Raw genomic sequence first — 22588 nt, forward strand, 5'->3', positions numbered from 1 at the left:
AAATTCAACCTCACAATTACAGAAATTAGTCATCACAACGCAGTAAAAGCATCAATTTTCCTTCAGAGCTCGTCATCCCCAACGTAGAACCCCATTTACCCCCAAATTATCCAAAATAATTCCCCAAAAATGATGCCAATGCACCAGCTCTCCATCCAAGATCATAAAAATCATGGAAAACCCCCTCAAAATACTCCAAAATGATACGAAAACAAAAGAACACTTACCAAGTACACGATGGCGTCCCCCCGCATCATACAAAGGTGTTCGCCAATCGACGAACACAATTCAATGGATTTCTCATCGATTGCGACGTGCCTTCTTGTGTCCTGGAGTCAGTGATTGACCTTCTTCTATCTTTTATCCTCTTTTTAATTAAATTCGCCCCCCTCGACCATCGATGACGACCGACGCCAACGGATCCAACTCGATTACACGGGTACAATGGGAGGTGGAAGTGCCGGCGTGCCGGCATTCGCGCGGGCAACGTTGGGTGTATGGTAGCGCCACTCCTCCCCTCGGTGCTGCAATGCGAACTACGTCACGCAAAACGGGGGCTCGTGCCGCCGCCGGCCACTCGCCTTTCCACTCAGTCTCGTATCGGACTTGGTTCTTGCTACAACGTATCGTGTCATCCCCATCAAGTGTATCTCCTCATCTCGATCTTGTAATCCCCCACATCGCGATCACAAAGTCCTCATGAACTGAGGAACTCTGAGGTTTCATTTTACGGTGTGTCGGGGGGAGTTTTATTCAAGTGAAGTGTGTTGCTGATTAATTAAATGGAGAATGATGTTCGGTGGAAGAGAAGGTAAATGTTTATTTCATTTTTCCAAATGCCATTGAATGTCGAGAGGGACGATGGGATGAAAGGGTTAGCTTTGAGGGCGCAGCTTGTTGCAGCTTTTTATTTTTTTTGATGGAGTCTAGAGACTGTCTAGGCTTTTGCCGACACAAAATTCAGAGGATCGATGAAGTGCATGTGGGACAAGTGCATTCAGTTTTTTCGATTTCAGAGGTACGGTGATTAGTTCTGATGGAATAATTGGATTTTTGGGTTTTCAATGGCGTGAGCTGCAGGCGAGAATGTGAATTTTGATTTTATTGGAGGATCAAGTCTTCGCAAGACGATTTTGTCTAGATATCATCATAAGTTTGTCATTTCACCCCATCAGGGATGAAAGTAAATTAACAAAAAGGTTTGGAACCTCCGAATTTGGGGCCAATATCAACAGATATGTCTTGCTGCATGTTCCATGCTAGTGCTGATATCTCTGGACGTTTCATTATGTCATCAGCTTCGGTGATGAATGAGGAGCAAGAGATATCCTGAATTTCTAATGAAATTTCCTCCAATTGTTCCCGAATTGGCACGAGAATTTATTCTCGATGTTAATGAGAACAATTATTCCCTGTGATTAATCTCGGGTACTGAAATGCTTCATGACAGGAAGATAAAGCACAGGGTTCAAGGAGTTCAAGACGATCAGGCACAATAACAAATTTCTCTGCATAAACTAAATTCAATTCATGATAAGCCTCGAAAGAAATTGAAAAAAAATACTTTGATGGTTCTCCCTACGTCATTTACCTTAGGGATTGGTATAAATCATCAGGACTATTGTAGATCTAATTAATCTCCTTTTGTTTCTCCTCCAATGGGTCCAATTTATTCTTTACCCTACGTCCAGTAATTTGTAATAACACGTCATACCGGTATGATAAACTGAAGGGTTCGAGTAATACGAGAAGATCAAGTCCAATAAAAAAAATATTCTCGGTACAACCTAGATTCAATTCATGAGCTTGCATGGAAAATTCATGAGGGAGAAATAAAGCAAAAACATCCCCGTGTGCGGAGTGCAATTTTTTTATTGAAATTATCCACCTGATGTACCTGTTTACCGATAAAATTGGAAATTTTATTCTGCCGGTTGCATCCACTGCCGACATGAATTTTTTAATATCAAACATGAGAGAACTGAAATATTGTGCCCTCCTATCGTGAAATTAGACTAAAAAACATCCCTCAGGGGTTGAATTACTATTGATCGACCTCCCGGATGAGCTTGATCTCATTTTCAATTGAAATACCGAAGAAAAATTAATAAATTATGACGCAATTGTGGAAATCTGGGGAAAACAATTTTTAGGGTAAAGTGCTCGTCTTACCTGGATGTCCTCGAGAGATTTATAAATAAAAAAATAGGATGGGACACCTAGCAGGGTGCGGAGTGGTATGATATCCCCGACGGTCACACGACACCATCGTAAACTCGTTTTTTTATGCGATCATCTCGACTCAGTGTGACTGTCACGCCCTAAATACGTTGTGCATTGCCATGTAAGAGGATAGAGCAAGTGCATCACCTATTTTTCAACGACTCCGATAAAGAAATATCGCTGGAAATAGCAGGTTGAATTTTAATATCCACTGGTCGTGCTTTGAGCCAAGCCCTTCCCCTTTTCAAAGTAATGATCCAGATTAACGATGTCATTTCGCACTGTCAGCCAGTCCTACCCGCCAGAGATTCCCCAGGGGTAACTCAGAGAGAGACAGACTATTGCCACTTCTGGGCACTGGCACACACACACATAAAGAGGGGGTGGGGGTGCTCGCCCAAACGAAATGCCGAAGGTTTTATCGCTACATGCTGGTACAGAATAGCTGACTGAGTCACTAGTCAGGGTCTTGTGGGAATCTCACTAATTAAAATTTTAAGGGCATCTGTGGTTATTTGTTTTAACATCAGGATTTTTTTCATTTAGTTATATCACTCGAAAAAAATAATTAAACCACCGAAAACTGAGAAATCAATATTTTTAATTCGGTTTTTAAATTTTAAAAGTAAAAAAAAATTTATTGTCAGGCAATTCTTATCCTGGATCTTCAATTTTCATTTTTTATGGCTTCGTGAATATTTAGGTCTGAAAGAAAAATCCGGCCATCAACCCCTGAGGCAACTGAGGCAACTGAGGTGACGAAAAAAAAATGATGGATGAAGTTAGACTGTCTCCAACCTGAGGAATTACTGCCAGATCTCTAGTAGAATCCTCCACGATTAATAGCATCGATCAGATAATGACCAAAAGTTTGTTGACACATGTGTCTCACTGACATTTGCGGGGAATTCCCTCAAACAGATATTATCGCACTTCTCGTCCTGGGGGAGGGACAGGAGGTATCCCATAAAATCGAATCTCCCAGGATTCACCCTCTTTCCTAACGTTTATGCCCCAGTGATGGGGCTCTCACATGTGCTCAGTGAACAGTGAAGAGGGTCGAGTGATCATTGACTCCCCCATTTATTTACACAACAGTGAAAATTCAAATGAACTAAAAAGTCAAATTTTCGAATGGAAAAATAATATAATTGACCAGACTTTTGTAACTTCTGATGCATATCAGAATGGAATTAGTTTATGAAATGAGAGGGTGAGCAGTCCTCCTCCCAGACAAGGGGTGGGATTTTTTAAAATCGTTTAAACATTCCTGGGAATTTTTTTCCCCTTCGATTTCTCTTCTTCTTTGACTTGACATTTCCTCTGGGAAGTTATCATCATCATTTTTTTCCTCAGAACCCCTCTTCATCCCCCAGAGAAACAAATAAAGGGCGAATCTTACCATCAATACTATTCTCTGAAAATTCCCCAAATCCTAAAACACTTTCACTTCTCCCTGAAATTTAATTACTCTGAGTGTTGCCTCAAGGCATCTAGTGGCCACGTGGCTTACCACCACTCAAAACTTTCAAATGAAATTACACCGCTAAAATCCACCTCCAAATGACTCATTCATTCTCCCCCAAATCCCGAGAAGAAATGAAGAGCAAAAAAAGAAAAAAATACAAGAACGAGTACCTGCAGTGTCATTTCACTCCCCCATTCGGCTGGCAAGGGGTGAAAAATTGTCATCTCTCAATCCACCCCTCTGCTATCCCACCCCCACTCACGACTGTACAAAGTGCGTTGCAATTCGCTTAACCGTAAAAGATCGACGTACGTCCGCCAAAAGAACCGAAAGTGGGGTAAAAACCGAGGAATGAGGGATGAAAAAATTTTTTTATCGTCTGCATGAGCAAAAGGAAAATCACCATGGGGTGCCGGTAATTCCTGTACACTTTGAGAAGACTCGAGACATTCCCAGGACATGCATCCCCCCATCGACGTGTGAGGGGGTGAACCATCCCTCGACTCAATTTTTTTTTCTCTCTTTTTTTAATGCTGAGCTGTCGGGTAATATCTTGTCTCACTCTGTTTTCTCGTTCCTCTCCTTCTCGTGGTTGAGGGGATGAGATCGCGGGGAGGTTTCAACCCCTGGAGCGATGCACACCCTATCGAGAGACGGCGTGGAGCCTATGGCTCTCATACAGGATTACTTCTATCGTTTTATTTTTCCCAACGCTAGACAGTCCAAGAGAGGACGTTTACTTACACCCCTAGAGGAGAAAAGCTCGGCAAACTGTCCCTTCAGTGGCAAGACCATAACGGGGGGATGACTCGAGAGTTACCTAGACCGGAAAATAAGGGGTGAAGGGGGGGGGGTTGTTTACTCGCTCAGTGATGCAGATAGTTAACATTTTTTTTATTATTTGTTTCGGTGGACAGGTAGGGAAATTATTTCATTGGGTGGGGGTGGAGGAAGGGATTTATCGGAATGAGATAAAATAAAAATAACAATGAAATAAAATTTGGGGTCAACCCCTTTGGAAATTGGAAAAAAGCCCGATCGATTTTGAGATACGACAAGGGACTTGTCCCTGATTAGGGTGCATTCAATAACTTCCAAGACGAGCTACCCCGATAACCATCCTCGTTATCGAGAATTATGATACCTCGGGAAACAGTAGAAAGTGGGGGGTGGGATTTAAGGGATGAAATATCAGGGTAAAAGGGGTGTACAGTAAATTTTTTTGTGGCGTGCCTCTGACTCTCGCATTTCCCTCAACTGAACATTAATCAGGATGGATGGCCGCACCCTTCCTTAAATTCTTGACACCATTATAACCCAGAATCACCCCCCGTGACAGACTAATTTACGTACACATACATTCTCCCCTATTTCAAAAAGCTTCATTCTCACAGACAGACGTCACGTCCCTTAATTCATGAAAAAACTAACACCTGAAGAACAAAAGCGTAAAATTTCCAAGTGAAATTGAAACTTAATTATTTTGATAATAATAATTTCAAGTGAAATGTTGATAGGTCGTCTTAAATTCCTCCCCAACCCTAACGTGTCCCATCGAACATTTTATTCGGCTCCATCTGCCCCTTGTGAAACGGCCCATTGATCGGTCTGGTCAATTATTAAACTCCAGCCATTAATATCCGGATATAATACCTATAATTACGTAATGGGCCCGGTTGTTATGGCCCTGTATAAGTGACAATATATATAGACTGACGAAAACGCGTTCCAACGGTTCCTTACTTACCTCCCCCCGTCGGCTCCCAAAATAAAAAACATTTTGATATTTCCCGTTTAATCCCTCGAAAATTCCAAATTTATCGTGAGGCACAAAGTAACCCCAATAAAAAAATATTCAGTAACTCAAATTCAACATTTGTTTGAAGAAGAGACTGAAATACCATAAATCACTGGACTAAAGTCCCTTCCATTTGATCTGAGTCATAAACATCAGCTGAAATGGACACCATATTTACTCGAATTCACCTCCTGGATGTGCTACAGTCCTCGATTCACTTATTTTCGCTCGATTCTAATTTCAGAGTTCAACCCAGTTAACTTTCCCACCCCTTCCCCTCCCCGCCTCCTCGTCTATCCCTCGAAAAAAAAAAAATTGGATTTGTTGAAAGGTCGTTGGTAAACTTTTCCTCCGTTTATACTGTTCAACAATTTCACCGAAGGAAAAAGGAATAAAAAAATGTTAAGGCGAGTGCAAACTGCCGTTCAATAAATTCCTGATGTAAACATTTAGCAATTACATGTGGGGGTGGTATTCGGGGTGTTGAGACTAGTGTTAAAGTTCGAGTGATAAATATTTCTGCGCGGTTTTCACGAGGTTCAACTGGAAAAAGGAGCCGCAAAACGAAGGAAAAAGAGAAAGTGGGGAAGACGTGATAAATCGAACTTCTCTGGGTAAAAAAAACCCGAGGGTTTTGCGGATATAAACACGACTCTGATAAGCACTGGGTCCAGATAACGGACAGCGAGGGAGGAGGAAGACAGAGGATATTTTATTATTCTTTTGTGAGAAGGAGGAAAACCGTTAGGTGCATCGAAGGGTTTCAGTACCCCCATAAAAGTGAAATGGCATTGGTACCTCCATTTATCCTGGAATTTTCACGATTTCGCAGGGACTGTAAATCGGACAAAAAAGGGAAAACCTGGAGGAAAACTCACCTTTTTCGAAGAGGATCACTTTTATGGGATTCAGATATCGTTAATTTCGTCCTGAAACCCGGGATTACCTGGAGAAAAACAAATTACATGATTTTTTTCAACAAAAAAGTTCCAACAACTGAAGTACTTCAAGTTCTGAACTTCTCCAAAGCTCCAGGACAAGTTCCCCAGGCTCTCCTATCACCAGATCAATTTAATGAGGGTGTTCTGATCTTCATTATGTATTTTTAGTCAATTCTGGTGCACATGTCAAAGCAGGTTAATCAACCACAATTCCTCGTTGAGTAGCAAATCAAGTCTAGCTGTCCTCGTCGATTCAATTACAGACCAACCGCCCTTATTCCCTTGGAGTCGACTGGGTCTCCTGCTTCAAAGGGAAATTTCTACGATAAATTTCACTCCGAATGGAAATTCATCAGCACAATTCAGTGAAGCCAGGAACAGGGGGTGAGGTGTCTAGACATGTCCAGCAATTCCTCTGATTTTTATTCAACTACAGAGCAGAGGGAACGCCTTCCACTGGAGATCATCATCTTTCCTTGAAGATACTCCTACCAGAAGAACCTCCTTCCACACATTTCACGAAATTCCCAAATATTTCTACTCCTTTTTAAATTAAATCATCAGCTCGTGCACTAGGACTTCTTCAACCTTCTGATTCTTCATCAAAGCTGGATCCAACCTTTCCACCTCCTCAAATTAAAACAGTGACCCGGTTGAAAATAATGATCCCACCTCCCACCAAAAAACCAAAATTATTCCAAGCTCATAAACAGAGTGTGGAGCTCCCCAGGAAGTCCTTCGTCTTCCTCCCCCCAACCCCCACCCACCCCAAATCCAGCAATCCCAATTAATCCGTAACAAAGTTCGTGACGCTGTTGATATACCAGAATTATGCATTGGACCCTTAGACAGGGGGTGGCAGTTCACCCCCTAGAGGCGTCCAAACAGTCTAGCATATGAAACTACCCCCTGTAGGTGCTCCACGAGACCAGGTCCACACATGCGCGCATGACAATCATGAATAGGAACACGTACAACTGGGATAAGATAGCACTGCAACAACGTACCAATTGCTAGGACCCAGTGATCGTTGGCTCGAGAGGTTGAGCTGCCTCTTGAATAAAAATTCTCTCCTCGGCACCTCAAGGGGGTGGGTTTTTTTTTATCCAGAGGGAGGCAGCCCTGCGCACATCTCCATCCTCACGAGCAGACAGGGACCTCCACCAGGAATCATGGAATGCCCATTTTAATGAGAAAAAATAATGAACAAAAATGGGGGAAGAAAAATTAGCAAATGAACTAAATAAATTGTTCATCCACCTTTTATCGATCTTCACCGACCTGTAGATCCGGTTGGTGTTGCACCCGGGGTATGGGGGATGAGGATGTAGCTCACGCGTTACCATGACGACCATCGCAACCCCCGGTAGGATGCAGAGGTGCTCAATCGAACCCTTTACCCCAGTCCTGGTGATGCTGCAGCTGTGTTCTGATGTCTATAGGGTAACCTTCACCCCCGCGGATTCTTCAATCTCGGGGAATAAAATGCACGTTTACTCCAGATAACGTGGATTCGTTGAGGGAGACAGTAGGGATGAACTGCGTGGAGATCCAGGATCCAGATCGTGAACGAACGCAGAATTTTTTAACTAAAATAATATTTATTTAATTCCACTTCAGACTCTTCCAGGGGAAAAATATTAATATTTATCCATTCATTGTACTTCTCATCTCCACTTCCTCATGTTCCTTTCAACCCTGGGAAACTCATTAAAGCCACTCAAGCAGCAAGCACAGAAGCCTCGTTATTCATCGTAAAAAAAGAAATGGAAAATATTGGTTGACTCAGCGACGCGACGGAATCCGAGATCTGGGTATCGATCCAGCATCTTTTGTTTTCACTCGTCAGAATTCACGAAAACCGTTGATACGACGAGAGCCCAGTAAATGGCCTTTGTGCAACGGCCCTTCGAGAGGGAAAATCTCTCGTCTACATCGGGTCCTCAGTAATTGCGAAAAGAAAATAATAATGAAGTTCCAGGTCTTCCGTCTCCACTTCTTATTACCTAAATAATAGACTGAAGGAGTCTGAAGTGATTTTCAATCTTGTCATTAGCTCAATCAAAGTGAAAAAAATTGTTGGCTGTTGGGGAGATGCCCTACGTGATGAAGAAACAAAAGGATGGGACTATTGGAGATGCCCAGAGGACACTGAATTTATTTACGACTCTAAATTCATGGGAGAGGATGGACTTGCTCTCGTCACTCGAAACCCCTCATCATGGAGGACTTCATGAGGCACTTTCTCCGAGGACTTGAAAAAGCCCCTCGGGAAAATTACCAGAGGGAGCACCACCTCCACCCCCGGGTCAAATTCGTGCTCAACGTTGTGACTCGTGTTTGTCCTCTTATTTTCCTGCGATTGAGGGAGGAGGACTCGAGTGCGGGTGAACTGTGGAGGTTTGGGTGTATCCCAGGTTCGTCAAAGTTCTCTGGAGGCATTATTCAGATGCGCTGGTGGATAGGGGTTGCCAGACGTCATGTGGGATTGACGATGTAATGTAAAATTCAAATTTTTTTTCTTACGAATATCGTGGAGTGTGGGATTCACTGCATTACAGAGGGAAAAGCATTTCGATGGAGTTGGCAAAGTGGGGAAAGCTCTCTTTTCGTGGATTCGTTCTGCCAATACTCGTTGAATATATTTTAACTTGATGGGGTGAGGGATTTTGGCAGGACTTGTGTAAACAGAATGGTTTTATGAGTTCTTTAACATTAAGTCTGAAAAGTAAATTGCTTAAAGCCCAAATATCATTGGGTAAAAGAGCTTTTTTACTGTAAAAACTTGCTCGATTCGGTGACATTAGTGCACATTATGGCTCCTAAATGACTTCTGCTTCCCCCGGAAATTCTCACCTCTTGTATTAACCACTCGTTCACCCCACAGTACAGGAATACATCGGTGAACTAATAGTTATGTCTCACTGCTAGATATTTCCATTTTGCCAGGTCCCATCCCACCAGGAGAAAATGGAGTTTCGTTTGCAACAAAGGAAAATGACTCTGTACTATTGCCACACGTGTAGACACTCTGACACCCCATTCAAGTTTGTGTGGAGCATTTGGACACTCCCAAGTGAGAGACTAACGCTGATAGAACTGTACATGGAAAATAGGGATGGGCAGGGAGTGAGGGGGGTGGACGAATAAGACCGGAGGAGAGTGAATTGTTCGGTGAAAAGGTGGTCGTTCTAACGAAGCGCCATTTCACCAAGTGCCAGGCGAAATATATATATTTTTTGTTTTTCTACTCGTCTGTATTTTTATGCTCTTTCGGATGTTTCAAGGGGCTTTGCCCATTTTAAACCGCAATCATCGTTTTTCGAGGGTACATTTCTCGTTTTTATTATTTCCACCCTCCAAGATTTTTTATCTTCGTGTTCTCTTTTTGTTTCAGTAGTTGAAGGATTTTTTTTTCATTTTGTTGGACCGTTTTTCGGATGACAATGCACGATTGCCTGGATTGTCTGGAGTTTATGGTGGGGGATATTAATTATTGATGAGGGTACTGTCGTCCTAATGAGTGCAGATAAATAATTATGTACTTATTATGGAGTGAGGGGAACAAAAATTGATTTTGAGGACTTCCAACGACAAAAGGTTTTCTAATTTTTTTATAACAAAGTAAATTCCTCGAGCTCGGAGTCACTGCCCTCATAATTAAGTACCCCCGACATCCCCCTTTATTAAAATTCATATTTTCATGAAAATGCTAGTGTTACGTCTCACGAACTCTCTTGAAATTTCAAACACGAAAATATCCTGGACAGGAGCCGCAGTAATACAACATCCTGGCGTCTCTCCAAACGTTTAACAGGCTTTTCCTTCTTTTTTGAAGGGGCTGGATACCCTCCCTCTGCCAAAACTCGACAGATCCCCTCTGATCCGCATTTGCAATGAATCCCACCCCCTTGAGTCGTCTCCATAAACGTCAATATTTGATCACTCGATATTTTTTAAAAGATAACGATAAATATCGTGTAGTCGCCAGTGGGTCAGTATCACTCGTTCCATTTACTGAGGGAAAAATATTGCGAGAGAAAAAATGAACAGAGGGTGTGACTACCTTGAGAGGGTTGGCTTTATTGTGCATGTATTTTGCCAACAGGGAGTATCTTTTCACTACTCCCCTCTTTTTACCGCTACCTCAGGCCATTTAACCGTAATTTCCGAGCGAGAAGAAAAATTCTGACACCTCATTTTAGTCCCACAAGACCCCGCCCACCGAAATTTAGCTTCATTAATTTTTATGAGCGATAATCTGTTATGAGATTATATTTAATAATAAAAAAATTGTACAGCGGGAAGGGTGGACGGAAATTTCCGCGCATAAAGCGAAATAAATTAATTCATGGGGCCAATTTACGGGGCAATTTCATTTCGCTAAAATTAATTAATTTCTTCACTGATTATTTATCCCTCGCGATCCTCCCCCCGCCCCTTGCGGAAGATAAATAAACAGAATGCTGGGGGTGAATGGAAAATATGTTGAATGGGCAGTCGTCACTAAACATTATGTTTAAAGGTATATCTAGACCTTGTGAGTCATGATCCCTCTGGCAGTTAATTTTGGCTGGAATTTTTTTTTTGTTTACAATTCGCACATTCCCTGCATCGTCTGCCGGTCGCTCGCACTTATATCTGACACGTCATTCGAGACGTTGAGTCGATCACTATAAAAAGCCATAACAAACTTGGGGGTCTCACGAGGGTAAATAAACCGAGAAAGGGTTTTTTGGATTAATTGATTTTAAAAAATTCCGCTTCATCGAATATTCAAATAATTAACGAGACAAATAAATATTCTTATTGTTCCACGTCTCCATGGACAGCAGGGAAATGGCAGAGTCCTGGTCTTCAATTAAATTTCATTTTTATTCAGCGAATCAACCCCTCCAACGCTCTCACGGACGACTGCACCCAGATTGGGACAGTGTCTGTTGGCGCCTGGTGGACTGGCCATTTGCGAATCGAATTCGTATATCCCCCGAGACTCGTGATATTTCCATCAGCAAAAGTCCCGGAGTTGTGATGCTGGAAAATTTCTCACGCATCGTTTAATCCTCAGCACTCACCAGACACAAACATAAGGGTAAAATTATTCGAACATTTAGTCACGATATTTGAATTCATCGAGTGAATTTACGAGTGGAATGAGGAAAAATTTCGGAGGGGAATCGGTTAATCTCATTCTGAGGGAACGAAAAAATCCATCAGAGGGTTATTATGGGCCACCGTAAATCCTGTCTTATGATTCTCCTTTTTAGTCGTAATTTTCTTCGTCGCCTTTGCACGTGCGGAGGATTAAAATTGGACGGAAATTATAGTGGTAGGTGGCCCCCGTGATTTTGGGTACATCGAGGGAGTCTGTAGACGACCCTTACGAATTTCCCAAACCGGAAATAAAGGCGACGAGCCGGTGGGTGAGTGGGTGGGGCTTAAACCTATTTGATTATGTCCCACCCTTCATCATCCAGTTTTGGGATGCGATGAGGTGTCAAATGTTGTTTGATATTGGGGACAAAGACCAGTAGAATGGGCTAAATATTTTCCACCCCTTTCGAATGAAATATAAATATTCCAAATCGATCAACAAATAATTTCCAACTGAGTATTAATTAAAATAAAAAATTTAATGGCTCAAAGGGGCTCAGGATCGAGTTACCCGCTGACCACAATAAATTGCAGGGTAGTTTCATCCCTAATGCATCCCCGCCGCCACATGCAATGCCTCCCCCTTCACGTCCAATGACACTGGACACTAACGGGGCTTTGACTCTACTAAATACAGTGGCGTTGCCACTCCCGCTACATCATGTATATACATGACATTTCGATGCATCTCCATTTGGCTGATGGTGGGGTGGGTCTGGTGCAGAATAATTTCCACATGTGCTCGAGCGAAGGGAGGAATCAGCCGGTGAGTGAGTTGTGGGTGTACAACCCTTCGACGGTAATAATCCAACGAGGAGTGGCCTAGCATGCACTTGATGGTGGATGATACTCGATGGACAACGTTATCTAACAAAACCAGGATAGACAAACCCAGTTGAGCCACTGACGTGCATCAGTTTGATGATAATGGGACGGCATACCGGTTGACAATGAGGTGGGAAATCACATTTCAGGGGAGGAGTCCAGGGGATTTTCGGGAATATTGATGGCATTGGCCATCAATCATTGTCTAGGAATATTTCGTTCAGTTGCAATTGATAACAGAACGAAATGAACATTTTTCCTTATCAATTGATCCGATCGTCATCGGTTAATTCATCCGCTCTCATCGTTTAATTCGTTTAATTACTCAGTATGAAGTGGAGGGAAAAAAGGTAGTCGTGGGAGGGTGCGTGACAGAAGGCCATGTATTCACCCTCGCGTGGGGGAAATTGAAGGGATGCACATACAAAATGAAGAGTGTGAGCAGGAGGTGATGGTCTTTATCACTCAGATATGACAATGTATCCCTCGCTAATTTTTTTAAAATTATTTCAATGAATTAATAAAAGTAAAATCCCACGGAAATACTTTCCTGAGTTAATTACAAACCCTCTCGGTGGTTGTGATTTTAGGGTACACTGGGGAGTCACGTATTTACGCCTCTCTGCCTCTGTCGATCCTCAACTGAACGGAGGTCGTGAAAACGTCTGACTCATCGAATACCCCAACCTCCGATAGCTTCTCAACCTGTCCCCCAGCTTCTCCACTCTCGAATGTTTCGATACAACAGAAGTCAGCTCTTGTCCCTTATATTATACGAGAGCCCATTCTCTGAAACTTTCCAATGCTGTACGTTTCCGGGTAAAAGCTTTTCCCGTCTTATCTTGGGGTAAAAAAAAAGTTTGAACAGCCAAACACTTTTCACTCTGTCCAATCAAATTTTTTTCTCTTCGAAGAAGTTGTTGGGAGTGACTTTTTAAACGTAAAGAAATTTAAAGTTTCTGCATTCTTCTTGTTCACATGCTGAGGAAGATAAATTACCATCAAAACAAAGTTTACCAACTCGATTATTGGTATTTTGCAATGAAGGTCTTTTTTATTAACAATTGTTTCTGTTTCCATAAAAGGCGAGTACGATAACTTTGAAATTCTCTTGAAAAAAAATATTGAATTAAAATTTCTTGTGAAACTATTTTCCCTCTTCTAGAATATTTCATTAAATATTTTCTCCCCTTGAAATGTTCCAGATTCTTCGCTGATGGATGCAGCAAGTATCCACGGCCCTCGCGAAATGAAAGATAGAAATCTGCCAGCGAGTATCTCCCGGTATTTGGATTCACTGCTAACTAAGAGGTGGATACGACGATTAGTATGTTAATGACGAGCTTGGTGGGATCCTAACGACTCGCAGTTGAGTAAAATCCCGCAAAAAGGGTCTGGAGAACAAAAGAGAAGCAAGGAAGGAAAAAAAGCCTTGAAATAGACCGGTGAAAATTCTTCTGCATTCACGCTTTGTAAATAATTACTGTGCGAATGAAACTGTGAGAAAATAGCGGTGAAGGAGAGTACGAGAGGGTTTAATAATACTGGAGTCAGCATAATCATGTTCGGCACGAAGTTGCGCACGTGGATGGAGGCGCATATCGTGCGACCGAAGAAAAAAAAGGATCGTAAAAAGGGTGACAAGGGCTTTGACTCAAATTGCAATTCACCGGGGAGCCACAGTGCCAATCGATCACCTGCACCTCATCAGGTACCCTAATTCACTTATCAGAATGCTGACGAATGAACAGCACTTTAATAAAGCGAAAATGTAGAATTTGAGCTTCAAGGATTCGTTAGAAACGTCGAAGTAATCATTAAATAAACTGAAAAACCAGTTCCATTAGAGGGTCTTATGTTGGACTCATATATTCACCCCAGGAGACGAGTCTTTGTCGAGAATATTTACTGGGCTTTTTCCACCCGTCGTGTCCCTGTTTAATATTCAGTTCTCGATGGCTCGAATAATGAAAGCTTGCCAAAGTGCCTGGTGTGATATTTATGAATCGTATTTAAAGCCCGATATCTGGACAGCAACTCGAATGCTAACACTGGAATTATTATGCGCCATAATGAGGGCAACTGCATTCCGCAGAGATTTCTAACAAACAAGAAATTTAATAATAACAAAAGAATCATATTTTATATAAATTTATTACATATTCAATTAAAATAATCAATTAGCCTGCCTTATATCTATTTTTTGGGGATTCCCCCTCAGGATAAAATGACCAACAATACAATTTGGCCATAAAAAAAATCATTCTGATGTTCGATCGAATTCAATGATAAATCAAATCTTCTTTTTGTCAATTATAATGATGAAATGGAGGAATGCTCTTTGAGGGTACCATAAAATCGTATTTCCCGAGTATAAAGGACTCTCCATCACAAAGATTGGTTAGACAGCCAATTAGGAGATTCCCTTTGACTCGTGAATTTCCACTGTTCTATTTTGCCTTGTTATCCCATATACCCAGAATAATTCTGTTCTCCTTTTGCCAGGTCCATCCATTGAATTCACCAGCTAAAAACGTAGACAGTATTATCCTCGGTAAAGCAGCCACATACGTCGGCACAACGACAAACTCATCGTCTGGTAATTCCGGTGGTAACGTCAGTGTTAATCTCTCATCACCAGAGAGTGCATACAGCACTGGTTACTCCACAGACGGTACATCGCCAGGTGCTAGTTTTCCACCTGAGTATTACATTAATATAAGAACTGGTAAGCATTATTTTCAAAGTAACAAGGGAACGAGAAGTGTTAAGTGCAGCGTGGCCAACGCACCGGGAAATGACAAGGAGGAGGAGACAACTGGGAACAGGGTGAACGGAAATATTACCATGACGAGGGAGAATAAACTCGCTGGAGAGATTCGCACAAGTACTCCATTCAAGGTAGAGGTACTTCCATATTTTTTTCGATTGAATAGTTATTAATTACTATTGTCACCTTCTCTCAATCTCATTCGCTAAATTCCACGAAACTGAAATAGCAATGAGAAATGAATATTTCAATTAGTGATAGAAAGAGAAAATATACGTTTATTTTCAAGGGAAGAGGAAAAGCCAATGGATATTGGACAAATGTTGCCAATTATAACGGTATAATTGAATGAATCCATGTGAGAAATACAGTCACATTGAAAAATATCACTCAGTCGAGTGGAGAACGATAATAACTCGCTAATGAATACTCGTGGAATAATCGAGGACGAGTGGCTTTTCCTCTTTTAATTATAACTTTTCTAGAATATGGTCTGTTGGAGAAGTTTTGTTAAGTGTGCTCACACGTGGTTAATTGGAGTCAGAATGCCGGCATTCAATCCCTCAACAGTTTTTTAAACGTATCAAAATTTATTGAACTAGGATTTTCTTTTGAGAGAGTTCATGACCCCGAGATTAACTATTTCAACACACAGTGTCACCCGGGAGTTGAAAAAACTCGACGATGCAGGTCTTAGAGATACCGTTGGTCGGCTCCTGGCATCAAAGCTTTTCGTGTCACTCTCCGCCCTTTTCCTCTCCATTTTTTTTTACCTCTGGTACTATCTCTCTTCGAGTATTCTCGCGACGCTCGCTGTATACATATTTGAGTGTAAAAAGGGGGAGGGAAAATGTCTAGGCTGAAAACTGTGGCTGCTGACGAGGGTTTTTTTTTGGTGCTGTCCACCAGGACATTCCCCTCTTCGTTGTTGAATTGACGAAATTTCGTTAGGAAAAAAAAAAATCGAATCAGCACACGGTTGACCCTAACTATGCAATTTTTTCACGTAATTTCAGGGGACAGAGGCTGCAATCAGCCACCCTCACAAGCCCCAGCCGTGTCAGCAAAGCCCCCAGACCCTAAATCGTAATGCATCCCATGTACACAGAAGAACAGAGTCGTATTCAGCAGCTGACATAACGATACGAAATAGTTTGCCAATTCCTTCGTCGATACCGCCACCACTTGTATCATCACCTACCATCCAATCACCTAGACAACGTTCACGAATACGTACGAATCCGTGGCTATCAGCCAACTCATCCAGCTCGAGTACAACTGGTTGTGGGAATGGTGGTGGTTACAAGTCTCGTTTAACATTGAACGAAACTAGTAGCAGTTCAGGGCTCAAACTCACCGAATCGTCGGGTAGTGCTAGTGACGTTAACGTGAATAATCATCGCAGCAGTCAGGGAAGAAGAGAGGGCAGGCAGGAGAGTCTCAGCGCTGGTCGTAGTCCGTAAGTTTTGTCAAGTGGAAAACTCAATAAAAACATTAACAAGGACAAGTGACGCTGATATCCCAAACTTTTCGTTTAATTAACGCTAGTCGTGTGATATCATTCGATTCTGTTTTATTCGATGAAAGTCTGTACAGTCGCATCAATTGAATTTTCCCCTTCAATTTTTTTTCTATTTTCCAATGTCGAAAGTTTTAATCACGAGACTGAGGCGCCCTGTGCGTCTGCGGAGTTTCCAATGTTCGTGAATTTCTATCCCCCCGAGTGGACTCGACCGCTACTCCTCTCTTGTTATTTGGGAAATTCTTTTTCCGAGTGAGAGGGAAAAAGAATGGGGGAAGTTATGATGAGATGTTCTTCGTGGTTTATAGGAAAGTTAACTTTATGAAAACGCTGGGATGATCAGACGAAGGGATTTATTAGCAAGAAAAATGGCAATGGACTTTTCACTTTTGCTGGGAAGTTGAAAAATATAAAAATAAAACGACTTAAACCTATGAAAATGCACAGGTTCTCCCTCGATAATTTTTTAAATTATTATCCATCACTTGTGTATCAACAAATTGTCTTCCCTAGAATAAACCACAACTGGCGAATTTCCCCTGGAATGGATCGAGCTAAACTCCCCCCGTGTCTCACCCGGCGCAGCAGTTCAAGCTCCTCAGCGTCCTCACTAACCCAGAGCATAAGATCCTCCGAAGACGACATAACACTCAACGAGATGATGGGTAAGTTCGACGAATCCTACATCTACGAGAAGGAAACAGACATTCTCTCAGACAGCGATCCAACGGACTGCGAGGACTACGTAAATCATTCGCCGTCTGACGTGGACACTGGACAGGACGGTGGTGACGAGAATGATCCGTTCGAGAACTCGGACTTCGACTACATCGACAACGGCAGCTTCCTGGACTTGGAGACCCTCGAGGGGAATTTCCCGAACACCGGGCACTGCACGTACTTCACATTTACAAGTGAACTAACGCGACGAAGCACTCGTCTACGAGACTCTTTGTTGAAGCGTCGATCGAGAGAAGAAATGCAGCACCGCTCGAGTCTCCGAAGTAGCTCCAAGCGTCAGAGCCTGCGGCACAAAAAACTTGAGGACAAACCCCTGGAGAAGCGAAAGAAACGTCAGTCCCAGCGACGAAAACCAGTCTTCGACAGGTGTGACGATGCAGCAGCGAACTTGAATCGAGTGCTGGTCGAGCGAATGCTGTTGAAGAACTCCGGCTTCAACCAGGGAAGCAGAAGTGTTGGGGGTACACCGATCTGCCTCCGTCGGCGAAAGCACCACGACGTCAACGAGAATCTCTCCCCGATTCGTCAGAACGACCCAAGGAACTTCATCAGTCCTTCTCTGGAGAATGAAATCGTCAAGAGACGATCCAACTCCATCAGCTACGTCAATGGGAATATCGTGAGGCAGAGAGTCTCGGGGAACACCTACATGACGACTTTTGCATCGGAGATAGCGCTAATCGAGGCTGACAAGGAGGCGGACAGGAAATACAGGGAGTTGATCATCGAGGCTGAGAATATCCTGGTGAACATGAAGAATGCATCATCACCGGTGATTCCCTCACCCTCACGACGTGTTCACAATGGACTTGCTAACAAGAGGGTTGAGTTGATAAAGAATACTGAGTTGAATATCGAACTGGCACTTTCCAAGAGTAGAAACTTACAGCCGGAGCTGCAGAGTGGAAACATCAAGGACATTGAGCACACTAGTCCTAAGAGGCAGTTTAATCAGGTGGGATCGCCTGTTCATCGGTTCGTGGAGAAGAATTACTACAGGCAGGAAGTGATAAAATGTCCGGATTCACCGGTTCTCGGGAGAAGAACTCCACAAGTATCGCCGAGCCGGGCTTTTGTGGCCAGTAGAATGCCGATGGTGGAGGAGGGGAGGGAGAGGGCTAGGAATCGAGTGGAGGTCAATGGAGTCAGGTCCTTCAGCCACGACGGACGGGTGGAGAATTTCCCGAAGGACCCGCTCTTCTCAGTTCCGTCGAAAAACGGCTTTGGTAAGAAGAAGGAGGTGAGGCAGAAGGATGAGGGGATTACCAGCAGTTCATCGGATTCAGAGGACAGGGGGGATACCAGGAGGAGGGCTCCGTTGTTGACATTCAGGTAGGGGAATTATGGTTGACTTGAAGAGGGATTTAATAGGATAGAATTAAACATTTTGGCAGTGATTAATTGTTCATTGATTTTCTCCAGGTCTGTCGATATGGGGCCGGTTAAAGAGAGCACGTACTACTGTCCCCAGAGTGAACCAGTCAAGCGTAAAGTTTACGCTGGTAGTACTACCTATGGGAGAATACAAAAGACTCTGGGGGAAAGGCATGTAGTACTGAGAAATTCCGATGGGGATACAGCCACTGATGATACAGGTACCTCCATCATTTCATATTAATTCAGATGTGAATTGAGGGAAAAGCCAAATGAGTTTTTCAAATTTTATTCCCTGAATTTGAAAAGGGAAGTGCATTACTCGATTATTTGCCAGTAATTATCTCACTTTTTAATGATGATAGACGACTCGAGGAGATCACTTCGTGAAAAAGTTGCCCAGCTACGTCAGGAGAGGTTGACTGCCGAGGCAAATCTAAATGCTCAAGACACCCAAATGTTTCAGCATCATTTGACCCAATTGCGCAGGCAAATGCTGATGCACACGATTGAGGGACTCAAACGTAGCCTCGAGGATCAGTCAGCGACACTCAAGCAGACGTGCCTCCACGAGACAATTCTCCACGACGAGTTGCCTTGAACACTTGATGAACGACAAACAAAAAATCCAGAGTATTTTTTGCCCCAGATTTTTCACAAATCTTTGTATCGTTGAATTAAACAAAAGTAATAATTACGACGCAGGGGACGAACTAAAATGGTAAGATATTTTTTTTCTTTCTCAACTAATACCTCTGCAGGGGGACAAATATATTTTTCTGCCTCTATGAATACTCATGATTAACAGAATGAGAAAATTAGAGATGATTGATATTTTGAGGACAATTTTCCTGGTGATTTATTCATTTTATGAAATGAAGTTTCGTATGAAAAATCAATTCATCGATGTGAGCCTGGATCGGTGATCAAGGATAAACGTTTTAGAGTGTAAAAATAGGAAAGATAGGATTTTCTACATTTGCAGAGTAATTTAATTTAATTTAATTTCAAATTATACGAAATGGAGAGATGAATCTTCCGGACTCTCCTCACTTAAACACTTTACTCATCATCTCTTTATTCTGTTCAATTGCGTGATTAAACTGTAGTTGAGAATAGTTGCTGGGTAGACTGAACAAGAGGGAACTTGTGTAATTTTTCAATTTTTTGGTTTGAAAATCATTTTGCAATGATCCACTCTTTCCAAAACTCAATTCATCTATTTATAATCAATGCAAGTTCCTTATTCACCAATAAAGTAGTAAAAGAACAAGGACTTGCCAACAAAAACGTCTGCAGTTCCTCTAACTTCAGACATGACATCACGATAGATAATAAAAATCACTATAAATTATCCTAAAGGGCCTATTCCTGGGTGTTCTCTTCCCCTAGTTAGAACTTCATTAATAAAAAACCAATGCGATACGAATAAACTATCAAAATCATACATTTCACGATAGAAGGAAAGGAAAATTGAGAAAAATTCAAGAGTAGAGCATTTCCTACTCGAAACGCGTAGTGTTTATTGCAAATAATGAGGCTAAAAGAATAAAGATAGTAAAAATTGTAATCGATAATAATATCCCTCAGAGAAAAAAATATCCCATTGAATATGGCCCGGCGTTCCACTTCTCTTGCAATAATAAAAAAATTATTGGAAGTGATGTGACAACAGTGTTATCAGTGTTGCCTGTATTTTCATAGTCTGCCATCGAGTGCTGTATATTTTTCCGCGGATAGAATACTATTGGAAGCTAGAAAAAAAATCTCCCCTAGGTGTTGGAATATCAGTTGTTTTTCAATTATTCAAGTGCACGCTGACTGTCACGTTGCCAATTGTTCCTATGAAAAATACTGCTCGATAGTTACTCTTTCGTTTTGTCCTTCTTTTTAATGATTTATTGATTGAGGGTCTTCACGTCTAGCGATTTTATATGGAAGCATCAACTGTATACCAAAGATAATAATGTAGTGATAGGAAAAATGTAAGTTACTGAGGAAAATACGAAGGGTAACTTCAATTACTGGTAGTAAAAGGGTAGATCATCCTAGCGCATGGGGTTTTTTGTTGTTTGACACTGAATAATAATTTCTGCTTATCATCTTTGAAGCTAATACGTTGAGGGTGAAAACAATTGATCATTTATTGATTTTTATCGAGTATTCTTTGAACAATTCTTTGCGTATAGACTGAATAGTATTACGATTGATGAAGTAGGCGATAGAATTGTTATAATTTATGTGATTTATGATTTTTCTAAGTGATAATTATCAAAAACATTGAACATTGCGCACACTTTGGATATTCAACATTAGACGATAGTAACTAGCCACTAGTTGAAAAGTTTAGTGAAAAATCTAGTGTTAGATGGAGCATTTAACGAGTAATAGACTCACGAAAAGTCTTCTAGTTGTTAATTTTCATCGTAGGCTACCTTCACTCGATATTTTCTTAAGACCTTGTGATTGTCAGTTAATTCTAAGTTAGTGAATTTTAATAAATGCAAGAAAAGCTTTATCTATTTGATTAAATCATCAGACTTTATTGAAATTCTCAATAGTCGAGCATTGTAAATAATTCATTTGATAATTTCATTATTAGCTAATATAATTCATTTGTATTTTTGGTTACAAAAAGCAACGGTCGTTTGTTGATTTGTTTATTGACTCGATACATTCCAGGATATGAATGGAAGCTCGAATAAAATATATTTGACAAAATGATAACAACACAGACAATTAACCATGATTTAGCCAAGTGTCCAGCTGATTCGTATGATTTTAAAGTGATACAAAATGTTCCCCTGCTCGGATTTGTCTCTAGTCATCCGATGGACTGTGCAGGGTAGATAAAATAATAATTAAAATGGTTATTGAGATTCAATGGCAGAGATAATTTCGATTATTGTTAATAACAGTGTCATCATTCTCTCTGTAAACTCGTGCCATTCATCCAATTAAATAAAAATGTTTCTTTTGTATATGATTAATTATGAATAAATTATATTATGTCGTTGTTAACAAAATGATCATTTATATGATACCTCTCTCCTTCAACTATTTATTCCAAGCAGTCACAATTAATCCTCACTTAATCCTCTCGAAATTATGTTCGATTTCGTAAATCCCAACTGGCTGTTCTATTTTATCACAATAATCTGCCCACTCTCCCTCACTCAAATCCACATCATAGAACTGTTTTCCACCATTAATTGCCCTAGCAATCCAGCCCTCCCTCGCCGAAAAATCCGAGGGCTCTATTCCTCGACAATCGAACACAGCAATTCTCTTGAACTTCCCCACATCGTCCTCGGTGTACGATTTCACTGAATCTTTCAGGATTGTCACAGTATTGACACGAGAGCACAATTTACACTTGCAGGAGAAGTGTACGACGTCACGTCCATGGTCAGCAGGGCTTTCGTCGTTCAGGGAGATGTAGTTCCACTTGTCAGAATGTTCTCCACAATTTGAGCAGGTAAATTTCAGACACCAACGGAAGTCAGGACCCGAAGGCTCCAGTTCCTCGATGTTGTCCAGGTTTGCCTTGACATTCAGAGCAATTTTCACCATTTTTTCAGAGTACCAAACACTATTTGGAGGTTATGTTCGTTTGAAGATTCAGGTACCAAAGAATATTCACCTTTTGTTAATTATCCGGTTAAATAAAGAGAATGTCTTGATAATGAGATACTTATGACATGCAGACAAATACCATACAGTACAATAGAATGAATTAACATAATACAATATAAATTAATATGAATAAATG

General features: G+C 41.5%; 2 protein-coding genes across 3 annotated transcripts; one reads left to right on the forward strand and one right to left on the reverse strand.

The window, feature by feature from the left end:
- The first annotated feature begins 591 nt into the window (after nucleotides 1-591).
- Nucleotides 592-21832, forward strand: LOC135171265 (uncharacterized). Of its 2 annotated transcripts, XM_064137692.1 has the most exons (7): nucleotides 592-811; nucleotides 13615-14120; nucleotides 14915-15310; nucleotides 16196-16638; nucleotides 17215-18774; nucleotides 18865-19037; nucleotides 19182-21832. In XM_064137692.1, the coding sequence occupies exons 2-7, from the start codon at nucleotides 13971-13973 to the stop codon at nucleotides 19415-19417; spliced, it is 2958 nt and encodes a 985-aa protein (XP_063993762.1). In that variant the 5' UTR covers nucleotides 592-811; nucleotides 13615-13970; the 3' UTR covers nucleotides 19418-21832. The 2 variants fall into 2 exon arrangements, with proteins under 2 accessions (XP_063993762.1, XP_063993761.1); XM_064137691.1 differs by lacking the exons at nucleotides 592-811; nucleotides 13615-14120 and having other exon boundaries at nucleotides 14710-15310.
- Nucleotides 20976-22529, reverse strand: LOC135171297 (CXXC motif containing zinc binding protein). Its single transcript, XM_064137758.1, has one exon. The coding sequence runs from the start codon at nucleotides 22387-22389 to the stop codon at nucleotides 21904-21906; it is 486 nt and encodes a 161-aa protein (XP_063993828.1). The 5' UTR covers nucleotides 22390-22529; the 3' UTR covers nucleotides 20976-21903.
- Between the last annotated feature and the right edge of the window lie 59 nt (nucleotides 22530-22588).

Source organism: Diachasmimorpha longicaudata, chromosome 19 (assembly GCF_034640455.1).
Source record: "Diachasmimorpha longicaudata isolate KC_UGA_2023 chromosome 19, iyDiaLong2, whole genome shotgun sequence".
Classification (NCBI taxonomy): Eukaryota; Metazoa; Arthropoda; class Insecta; order Hymenoptera; family Braconidae; genus Diachasmimorpha; species Diachasmimorpha longicaudata.